We start from the raw sequence: 12286 nt of genomic DNA on the forward strand, positions 1-12286 counted from the left end.
TGGGCCACCGGCTGAAAGGTTTGTCCACCCCTGTTCGACAACCTTAACTGAATCCCTGCCCTGATAAAGAGCTTTCCTGGATCGGTCTAAACTTTCCATACTCATGGAAATCTTAAAGACCTCTATTAACTCATCCTCTTACCCCACCTGCACAATTGCCTCCTCAATACTTCTACGCCCCCAACAATGTCACATTAACAGCGAAGCACCAGGATAGATTATTTTTTCTTATTAGAGTTCCTTTAAATTCTTGATCAGCCCCACTGCCTCCTCTGGACTATAATTCTATGCCAATTGTCACATGGAGGTCAAAGCAAAACTCAATAATCCAGATGCATCTTCATCCAGGCCTGTTAGCGATCCAACATTTTCTGCTTTCTTGGTCCCCTGCAACACTGAACAGCTCTAATGACCCATCTACCAAAATCCAATATATTTTTGTCCTGCTGTTACATCATGATCAAAGTGTACATAACATTCTCCCCTCCCCCACTTTAAACTTGGTTCTTTTATTGAATTCCATCTGTAGAGAATGTTGAAATCAATTTTCAATTATGTTGCAATTTAGTTAAAAACTCATTTTATCCTGAATGTGAGGTGCTCCACACTCCATTAAATTACTTATTACTTTCTCTATGCAGAGTAGCAAGAATGTAGAATGTGTTGTCACGTGGAGTGACTGAAACACAGATGCATTCAAGAAGAGACTCAGGCAAGCATAAGGGAGAAAGAACAGGAAAGGCGATTAAATGCTAAGTGCAAACTATACTTGGTGGGCCAAATGATCTGTTCCTGTGATGCAGATTCTACTTATGTCTATGTGTGTAATTCTTACTGAAAAGTTAGATTTGGAGATAATGTGTAGGTCCCATCTGTAAATTTAGGGCTTTCATACATTGGATGTGATAATTATACTGATGCTATCAAAACAGATATCGACGTAAGGATTTCAAAATATTGTTCATTGCATATAATGCAAAAATTAATGTCAGTATACACTTTCATTTTTCAAACTCGAAGTATTTTTGCATCATGGTGCTATAATTTCTGCTTTAAACATTAGAGATTGGACACATGAGACAAGATGCGCATCGGGACCCCCCCCCGAAATCTCAACCCGCTGACCTCCACAGGAATTGCTCAGGAAGTTTGAACTTACGATGGGCAATTCTCCTATGCACTGGGACCCTCCGTGAAAGTCTCTGACTGAGCTCCTCTGAAGGCTTTGGATAGTTCCAAAGTGCTTACCTGGGTAGTTCCCCAAGAAATGCTAGACAAAAATCCTAGTCTAACTTCTGTGGTTACTATACAACTGACCCATCAATCATTCACACTGGCCCCCTGACACAACAACCCCTCCCACCCTGAACACTGACCTGCCCCCCTCACCCATTTACCCACTGCCCATTCACCAACATTCACACTGGACATTTAAACATGCTTTACAGCTATTGCCCTACCAAAGGGGCATGGCTTGTCTCCCCACCAACTCTCCAGCGTTACGATGAAGCCCATCGTGGGACCCTATGTTCTGCATTTCTGTGGAAGCTGGTCTCGGGAGACTAAGCCAAAAATGCAAAGCATTGTCGAGGTGCAGAAAAATAGGAATGATCCAGGTCAACATTTTGAATCACAGTCTATCACACAGGATATGGGTGTATTAACATAGCTTGACCGCAATGTTCCCTTGAAGCTGCGCATCTGCACAGCCGTGTAATATTCCATCAAGTGCCATGGATTTGATTATTACAGCAGCATGCATCCTGATGTTTAAATGAGGTTTAGAACAAAGGGCTGGTAGGCCCCTTTACAACAGGACATTAATGAGCAAGAACGAACCTGACATGATTAATCAGGTGGAATTAACAGTCAAAAGTTACTCATGTCAGTACCTGGAGCGCAAAACTACGTCTCCCTCCCCGACCCTCCTATTCACAGCCTCTCTCGCTTCCTCCCTCTCACCTCCCCTCGCGAGCCTTTGCACACAGTGAGGGTTTGGGAAAGGGAGGCAGCGAGCAGGAGAGGTGGCAAGCAGCAGGGCCAGGGAGGGGAGCAGTGAGCGGGAGAGACAACAAGTAAGAGAGGTGGCAAGTGGGAGGTAGGTTGAAAGAGTTAGTAAGTTAAAGAGTTAACAGTTATTACTAATTGTTAAGTTATAAGAGTTAGAGGGTTTTTTGGGCCAGTCGATACCACTGATCTAGTCATTCTGCTGCAGCTAGTTTTGTAGCATTATTGAAGGAAGACTGATCCCAATGATATTCGGCACATTAAAAACACAAGGGCATTTCTAGGAAGTTTGTGAAAACTTTAGGATTCCTAGCCCAGATCTCCAAATAATGTTGCAAAGGTTTTTGTGACGTTCCCTTTGAACATTTTAAAGCGTGCATACTTCCAAATACTACCTCTTTCAATGCAATTTTGTATGCATTGACAGAGGCACCCATTTACTTTAAAAATGTGAACTGTTTATTAGATAAAAAAATCTATGAATTGTGAACTAAAAAAAAAACTGTAGGTGGAATCAATACCACTACTTTCCCAAAAACTCTCTCAACAGTCATTCTCTCTCCTGGGATTCCATTCTCATTTCACCACCACGCTCTCTTTCTCAGTTCCCAGATATAGTTTCCTCCTTCAATATTCACTTAATCTACAGGAACATTGTGTCTCTTTGACCTTCATCATCTACTTCACAAGAGCCAATATCTCTCCAAATTCACAGACACTCTACCTCTGCCTGATTACATGAAATTACTGAGCTATCTTTCTCACTTATCCATAGCACTTTTAATTAACAAAAACACTAAATACACTGGAAAAATAAAAGTTGCCTTTTCCACGTTTTCTATCAATTAAAAAGACAAGTTTCTTTACCACTTACAATTTTGAGTTTGTCAAATTGAAAGAGATCTTTGTCTTCTTGTTGAGCCATTGCTACCAATTCAACTTTTCTTCCCTCAAATGACTAAAATACAAGCTACAATGTAAATACTAATGAATACCTCTCTCATAAAATGGTCGTGTAGTGATTATGATAATGATAACCTAGAGCTCATGAATTCAAATGCCACCATAGTAAATTTAAAAGAGCGGACTGGCATGTCACCATATTAATGGCCAGGGGTGGTATTCTTTCTTCTTCCATACTTACGGTAACTTAAAAAAAATTATATATAAAAGTCTTTTGTTTCTAGGTGTCACTGACACTAGGCCGTTACGGACAACTGAATGGAGTACATAATTCTTGGTGTCATTTAATTTAATTCTGCCTTATTCTTTTTTTAATTTTTCATTCATGGGATGTGGGCTTCACTGGCTGGGCCAGCATTAACTGCCCATCACTAGTTGCCCTTGAGAAGGTGGCGGTGAGCTGCCTTCTTGAACTGCCTGCAATCCACGTGGTGCAGGTACATCCACAGTGCTGTTACGGAGGGAATTCCAGGATTTTGACCCAGCGACAGTGAAGGAACAGTGACATATTTCCAAGTCAGGACAGTGTGTGACTTGGAGGGGGAACTTGCAGGTGGTGGCGTTCTCATCTATCTGCAGACCTTGTCTTTCTAGATGGTAGTGGTCATAGGTTTGGAAGGCGCTGTCCAAGGAACCTTGAATTCCTGCGCTGCATCTTGTAGATTGTACACACTCCTGCTATTGTGTGACAGTGGTGGAAGGAGTGAATGTTTGTGGATGTGGTGTCAATCAAGCAGGCTACTTTGTCCTAGATGGCGTCAAGCTTCGAGTTTTGTGGGAACTGCACTCATCCAGGCAAGTGGGGAGTATTCCATCACAATCCTGACTTGTAGATGGTGGACAGCCTTTGGGGAGTCAGGGGGAGTTAATTGTCACACGATTCCTAGCCTCTGACCTCCTCCTGTAGCTACAGTATTTATACAATCAGTCCAGTTCAGTTTCTGGACAATGGTAACCCCGCAGGATGTTGATAGGGGGGGATTCAGTGATGAAAATGCTATTGAAGGTCAAGGGGCAATGGTTGGATTCTCTCTTGTTGGAGATGGTCATTGCCTGGCACTTGCTCATGTTTATTGTACAGAATGTAAACTGATTTTCTCTAACTTTACCACTTTCATTTCCCGTCATTTCTTCTGGTTTTTGTTGTAATAAAAAAAAAAACAGATCCCATCCCACACCCAAAAAAAGTGTTTTTAAAATCAGGAATAAAAAGGTAAAAGGTCATTATGCATCTTCCAACATCTCTGTCCCTTGGCCTAGGCTGTGCAGGTCAATTTGGATTCTTTGCACATTGGCCAGTGCACACAATTTGAGCTCTTGCTTGGGACCAGAGGAAAGATAACCTCCGACTGGAGTTAAGAAGAAAGGTCAGGGATTGGAAAACAAGGAGGATGTATAGGTGGTCTCAATCTTTTAAACTTTTCACATTTGGCATTGGATTTAGCAAGAAATTGGGGCAGGGCAAAGAGATCAGAAAGCACATGGTTTACGGAACAGTCAGGAATTGACCTTCCCGCCCATGTGACCTTACAAAAGAAAGCGGACTTTGTCAGGGACAGGTTCCATTACTGATCATCAAATAGGTCTCTCAGTAAACAATTAAGGGCAATAATTTAAACGTGGATGCATTTGAAGCCTTTAGACTAGAGAACGTAGGGGATGACAAAGTACTAGCGCAATGGTGCAGACAGGAGTCTGAAGCACCTGGTGAGGCTGAAGGCACCAAAGGAATAATTAAGTGAGCTGCTGAATGACTGGACATACGGGAACAGCACTGGTACATATACAACAGTGGTGTTGGGATTGGTGGGTGGGGGTGCGCGGAGGGGAGCAGGGAGAAACGGATAGGGAAAAGACAAGGAAGCTTTATTCCTGGGATGGAGAATGATGATAGTGCAGTTGGAGGGTTGGAGGTGGGAGGAGACTTGCAGAAAGTGAGGCACACAATGAAATAATAAGAGATGGTCTCACCAATCAAATCTTCAGGGGGTTCGAGTGGTTTTTCATGTTAGAAACCAAAGGTATGACTGCAAGCTGTTACAGGAATAATCTGAAAGATTAGGTTGAGTGAATACAACAGGGAAAAAATAGAGAAGAGGAAGCAAGGGTAAGTGGGACATTGCAGCTCAGTGCAAAAGCCATAGCAGAGTAATAGGGGGGAGCTCCCAACAAGAAAATTACAGAGGGCATTGATAACTGAAGGCTTAATGAAAAGTGTGGTTGATGGAAGGCAGCACAGCATTCACAAAGGAAAAGTACCAGAGCAGTACTTTTAAAATCAGTACCAGAAAAGTACCAGAGGACAGGCCAAGCTGGCATCTAGCAATGTGAGCCTACTAGTGATATAGTTTGAGCGCAAAATGTGTAATCAGATGGAGCAACGTTGGTGAGGGGGAAATGAATCACCATTTGTGAATCAGCTTTCAGCCTAGTGCTGTCCGTCAACAGATTTATTCAAGTTGACTGTGAATGAGGGTAGCTTTGTTTATAATGGAACTAATGCTAGTGGCCTGGCAAAACTGTGAAGGGTATTGACTAAGGGAAGAATTTAATTTCTCTAAAATACAGTCACTTTGCAGTTTGGGAAAGAAAATTTTATTCCACCAAGTGACAGTCTTTAAATTGTGTCCAAAAAACAAATTATACAATCCATTGCAAAATGAGAATTTTCTTTAAATTCATTCATAGGATGTGAGCGTTGCTGGCAAAGCCAGCATTTATTGCCCTTCCTCGATGGCCTTCAAGGTCAGCGTTATCAGTCAACTTTTGCACCACTGCAGTTTGCATGCATTATAGCTTTTGTTTTATACTGAGTGGCTTGCTAGATCATTTCAGAGGACAGTCAAAGGATCAATCACCTTGCTGTAAGTCTGAAGTCACATTTAGGCCAGACTGGGCAAGGGCGGTGGGTTCACTAATGACTTTTAGGAAAGGAAGCAAGTTGGACTTTTAACAACAATCCAGTAGTTTCATGGTCACCATTACCGACACTAGCTTTTTATTCCAGATTTAACCAACTGACTTAAATTCCCCAACCACCATAGTGGGATTTGAACTCAATCTCTAAATCACTAGTTGAGGCCTCTGGATTACTACTAGTCCAGTAGCAAGCACTTTGCTACCACACTAGTTTTCTTGTCTTAATACATTCAAACCTCCTGTTAACGTTAATACTTTTGTAAAAAGAAAAACAGCAATCCTTTTTCTGAGCAGTAGAACATCAAATTTTCCCAGACTTCTTGCACCAAAGTGATAGAAGATCTTTAGTCTTTTTTGGATTGAGGTCAAATATGTATGAAACTAGGCCACTTTTTTCAAACTTCTTACCAGCTGGGTCACACTTCAGGAGGACGGGACACTAACTTCTGATCTATCCAGTCACAGCATTTTTTTTGTTACAAAAGGTACAAAACCATAAGTAGTAGAGGGTAAAAGATAGCAAAAGTAGCTTTCAAAGTTTGAATAGGGACTGGAAATTTATTCTGAAGAAACTGACGGAATTTTGATTTAAGACATTTTGCCACCTCCTTAAATGCCAGTTATAATCCACTAAAAATGAAAATGAGGAGATCTACTTGCCTTATCTTAAAGAGAATTGAAATATAATTGAAACCAATTTGATAAAATGCCAGCCACCCCCATTCCAATAAATAGCAACATATCTTTTGACTTATGTGCATGACTATGAGACAAAAGTGAAATCTTGCATTTATGTGTTGCTTCATGGCCAGAGTTTGCCCTATGTGAAAACTGACAATCACATCAGTTTGTGAATTAGAGTGTAGAAGGCTGGTGGTGGTTTAAAAAGATAACAATTAAACTCATCACAAGGGTCCGATGACACCTTAAAGATTGGAATTCAAGCAGTTCCTAACAGTCAGCTGAAGAGCTCTGAAATAATGCATATGTATTAGTTTAAATAGGATTTCAGAAAACTTTCACACCCGCCTATTAAAGTTATGTACAATATCCACTAGAACTGAAAAATAATTGTAAAAATATAGACTTTGACCTTCTATTCAATACGGTACAGGCCATATAATACTGGGTGAAGTCCTACAGGGCTTGGTGTTGGTGGTGACAAAAACACATTGAGTTGCAGAATTAAGAGAAGCACTTGGTGCAGTGCTGCAACACTAAACCAGTCCTGGCACAGAGCGATTTATTCCCCCTCCCTCCTGGCATTACTGATGTAGCTCCCATCCTAATGTATTCCTTTGTGGTTTACACTCATGAAGTTTACAGGAAGTTTCTTTAGATCCCATTTTCTCCCCCAACAGTGATGTGGAAGGTAGTGTTGTCTGTGCTGTGGATGTGGAAAAGTGATTAAACTTTTCTGTAGCACTGTGATACAACGGAGTGACTTGCTAGGCCATTTCAGAGGGCAGTTAAGAGTCAGCCACTTTGCTGTGGGCTTGGAATCACATTTAGGCCACACCAAGTAATGATGGCTATGTCCTTAAAGGACATGGTGAACCAGACAAATTTCTACAACAATGATAGTTGTCATAGTCACCATTACTGAGACTAGGATTATGTTCATGATTTTTATTATCTGAACTTAAATTCCACCAACTGCCATGGTGGGTTTTGAACCCATGCTCCCAGATCCTTAGTCTGGGCCTCTGGATTACTAGTCTCCCCATACTACTTTCCACCCTTCTTTGCCCAGCCTTGGTGAAGACTTACAAATGCACACATGCTTTTTGAGCCTTAAAGGCCCACAAATGCAGCCATTTACTTTTAATTGTTCAGCAGTATCTTTAGTTGGTACATCTTTGGAAACTGAAATAGCTAGATTTTCCGCATCCAGATTAGGTTAGCTCGTGATCCAAAGGGGTCTAAGAGCTTGTGATAATGTTTTAAATTGACTAACTCTGAAAATTGTGAACATTTAGCTTTTGGCCAGCTTTGCTGGTGTACTTAGCTTCACTTGATGCCACTTTGCCAGGATTGCAAAAAAAATGACCCTTAAAACTTGGACAATACACTTACGAAACAAAACAAAAATTTGTTTAGAGATGGTTAGGAATCTGAAGTGTTAGCCATTCCTGTAGGGTATCCTGTCCATTTCACCTAGCCATTGTCAAGTTCCCTTCTCTTAAGAGCGTTTTCACCTTCAAGAATCAGAAATGTTCTTAATCATGTTTATCATTCCCAGCTATAAACATCAAAACTGACCTGAGCAGTTGCCCAGTTCTTGAACTTAAAAATTACAGTAAGATATTTAGGTTTTAAATTAAACAAAATTACCATGATGACCTTGAACATCCATTAGAGTAATAAAAACGAATCGTATCGAATTAATCTCAACCCACAAGTTGTGTTTCGGTTACAACCTGGGAAACACAAATGTTTTTCCATACTAACTTACAATGCAATTTTGGTGCCAACTGGGAACATTTCATTTAAACAAAATGTCCTAACATTTAGATGGTTGGTGCCATATTAAGAGTGGTTTCAGTTCCACCCACCTCCCACCAGCATTACCACCCCATCAAAAAAAGAGAGCTTATTGATTTTACATGAAAATCACTCTCTGGATTTAAGTTATATTTATATGGATGACTTACCCACAGGTAATATGTAAACTGTAATGCAAAAATAGCTATTCCTTCATTGTCAAATGAGCCTGCTACTGATCGTGATATATAGCCTGGTACTATGGCGATGAAGCAGGCAGCCAATAGTCCTGCCCCTTGGTTCCAGAGCTCCTTAGTGAGAAGAAAGGTTGATATTGCTGTAAGACCACTGAACACAGGTGCTAGAAAGACACAGACATCCCGGATGTGGACTGTTATATGAAGCGTATTCAAAATCCAGTGTATACAGCCTGCCGTGACCATCAAGCCAGGATACACCTGCATGGAGACAAAAGATACATTTGTTAATTATATAGGAGTTTTAAATTAACTAAATATTTCTAACCTACAGATTTGATTTTTTTAAAAACTGTTTCAAACATTTAAAAGTAAGCCTGGTGCTTTTTTAAAAATATTACAGCACAACTCCTAAAGGCATTGTGAAACAATCCATAATAAGGACACAATCATAGTAAAACATCAAAAGGAGCTTCACAGGAGTATTCGGACAGAATGACACTGAGCCACGGGATTTTAGGTCAGAAGGCCAAAAGCTTGGCCAATGAGATGGTTTTAAGGAGCATTGAAAAAAGGGTGGTAAGGCAGGGGTTTAGGAAGGAATTCCAGGTTTAGGTAGTTGAAGGAATAGTTGCCTATAGTGCGGGCAAAGGAAAGTGGATGGAATTCATAATTTTGTGGAATTACTCGAATCAGGGGAATCTAAATTACCGACTTTGAGATGCCCAACACAATTTGGGCTGTGGCCATCGTTGACAATAGCACTGACCAGTTATAGTGAAATGGGGTTCAACTTGTGTGAAAAACCCATCTCCCCAACCTCCATCCCCATGACTGCTTAAACTGAAACACACACAAACTGGGGCTTGAGGTCAACATATGCTTCAATCAGTATCCTTAAAATTCTATACATCATTTCAGAAGCCTCCACAAACAGGCTAGTGCATTGGCAAAGTAGCATGCTGGTTTGTGACTGATGTAATCACTGATATCTTCATGCTAATCTTTCCAAACTACCCACCCTCATAAATTTTAACAAGATTCCTTGTATACGTTTCAGCAGTGGCTCATTATGACATTTTGAAGGCAACAGATGTAACGTAGTTGCATCAACTCCAAAGCCTATGTCGGCTTTCTGTATGCCATTTCATTCTTAACAGCTCCTTATACAGGAAGCACTTCACTGATATCCAGTTTTTTGGAAGCAATTTTGAGGGACAGAATTAATCTACATGTGGAGAGGCAGGGATTAATCAAGGACAGTCAGCATGGTTTTGTTAAGGGGAGGTCATGTCTGACCAATTTAATTGAATTTTTTGAAAAAGTGACCAGGTGTGTAGATGAGGGCAATGCATTTGACGTAGTCTACTTGGACGTCAGCAAGGCTTTTGATAAGGCCCCACATGGGAGACTGATAACAATGGTAAGAGCCCATGGGATCCAAGATAATTTGGCAAATCGGACCCAGAATTGGCTGAGTGACAGGAAGCAGAGGGTGATGGTCGAGGGGTGTTTTTGTAACTGGATGCCTGTGTCCAGTGGGGTTCCACAGGGACCGGTGTTGGGTCCCTTGCTGTTTGTGGTATATATAAGCGATTTAGACTTGAATATAAGAGGGTTGATCAGTAAGTTCATGGATGACACAAAAATTGTTGGGGTGGTAAATAGTGAGGAGGATAGCCTTAGATTACAGGAGGATATAGATGGGCTGGTCAAATGGGCTGATTAGTGGCAAACGGAATTTAATCTGGATAAGGGAGAGGTGATGTACTGGGGCAGGACAAACAAGGCATGGGAATACACGATGAATGGTAGGGCCCTGGGAAGTACCAAGGATCAGGGGGACTTTGGTGTGCATGTCCACCAGTCCCTTAAGATAGCGGGGCAGGTAGATAAGGTGGTTATGAAGGTATTGGGATACTTGCCTTTATTAGCCGAGGCACAGAACATAAGAGCAGGGAGGTTATGCTGGAACTGTATAAGACCCTGATTAGGCCACAGCTAGAGCATTGTGTGCAGTTCTGGAATTTGCATTATAGGAAGGATGTGATTGCATTAGAGAGAGTGCAGAGGAGGTTTACCAGGATGTTGCCTGGGCTGGAGAGTTTTAATTATGGAGGAGAGATTGGATAGACTGAGGTTATCTTCCCTGGAGCAGAGGAGATTGAGGAGGGGCATGATTGAGGTGTATAAGATCATGAGGGGCATAGATAGGGTAGACAGGAAGAAACTTTTCCTCTTGGTGGAGGGATCAATAACCAGGAGGCATAGATTTAAGATAAAGGGCAGGAGGTTGAGGGGATGTGAGGAAGAATTTTTTCACCCAGAGGGTGGTGGGAATCTGGAACTCACTGACTGAAAGGGTGGTAGAGGCAGAAACCCTCATAATATTTAAGAAGTTTGAGCAGCGCAGGCTTGATGGGCCAAAGGGCTTTTTTCTGTGCTGTAGACCTCTATGACTCTATGAGTACGACTAGCAGTCAAGACAAGCTGATAAAGTTACTACCAAATCTAGAATAGACGCAAAGGGCCAGTCTTGCAAATATGTACCAGGCTCCTTCTTTCAACCTTTTATAGACTTTACCATGGTCAAACATGTCTATGCTGGCACATACCAGGCAAAACCATCCCCCTCAGCCTTTTACACAGAAATACATTCCTTCTGAATACTTGTATCACTTTTTGGAATGCTTCTTAAAAATGAAGTTTATTTTTAAAATCTTGTGAATAAAACTTTGCACTTTGAAAGATGTTTAAAAAAATCACTAAGGGCGACTTAAATAACATCAAGTCAGACCTTCAACACTTCAAAAAGTAAAATTAAATAATGGGAATAGGTAGGAAAAGAAAAATAGATATAAATTTATTGGAAAAGGGGGATCGGAAAGGGGTTGGGGATGGAGGAGAGAGGTCATGATCTAAAGTTGTTGAACTCAATATTCAGTCAGGAAGGCTGTAAAGTACCTAGTCGGAAGTTGAGGTGCTGTTCCTCCAGTTTGCGTTGAGCTTCACTGGAACATTACAGCAGTCCAAGAACGGACATGTGGGCATGAGAGCAGGGTGGTGTGTTGAAATGGCAAGCGACATTTTAAGCCATGATTTTCAAACCATTACCTGGTAATTTGCAAATTCTTGCGACATAATCCAGTTAACAGTGATTAGTGATGAGAATGTGTAAATGCAAAATTAGGCTGTTCAAACTTGTTTATCAGTAATAGCACAAGCAAACATTTGAATGAAAGCTACAAAATGGCAACAGTTTCTGGATATGGCAAGTTCCCAACTGCTATTTTGAAGTTTGTCAAGTAGCAGATGCAAGGATACATGAGGCAAACCCAACACAGCACATTGCACCATAGCAACAGGCCAAGGTTGAGTTCACTATCCTCAAGATTTACAGATTCTGACTCAGTCACCATAGGGAAATGCTGAATCAAAGTCAGCTGACATCTGACTGGTGAGTGTTCTTCATTGGACTGTGCACATTCATATGTTGGCAGCCTGCTTCAGAGCAGCATCAGAGACTTGGAAACAAGTTGCTTTATCATTCAGGCATTTAGTGAGTGGGGAAGCAATAAATCTTCTTAAAATTTACTGAAACTCATTTATTAGGTTCTCAAAACTTAGATTTGCATGTTATGCAGTTATTATACATGAGTATACACACATGATTAGAAGGCCATTGTATAATCAGGGATACATCCTTACAGAAATTA

At 41.1% G+C, this 12286-nt stretch overlaps 1 protein-coding gene across 1 annotated transcript in view; it reads right to left on the reverse strand.

Moving 5' to 3' along the window:
- The window catches only part of stt3b (STT3 oligosaccharyltransferase complex catalytic subunit B), a 115124-nt gene that overhangs the window by 44980 nt on the left and 57858 nt on the right, over positions 1 to 12286 (reverse strand). Inside the window, exon 3 of the mRNA XM_041183713.1 lies at positions 8544 to 8831. Coding sequence (XP_041039647.1) covers positions 8544 to 8831 — 288 coding nt within the window. The remainder of the gene's footprint in view (positions 1 to 8543; positions 8832 to 12286) is intronic.

This window comes from Carcharodon carcharias, chromosome 3, assembly GCF_017639515.1.
Source record: "Carcharodon carcharias isolate sCarCar2 chromosome 3, sCarCar2.pri, whole genome shotgun sequence".
Taxonomy (NCBI): Eukaryota; Metazoa; Chordata; class Chondrichthyes; order Lamniformes; family Lamnidae; genus Carcharodon; species Carcharodon carcharias.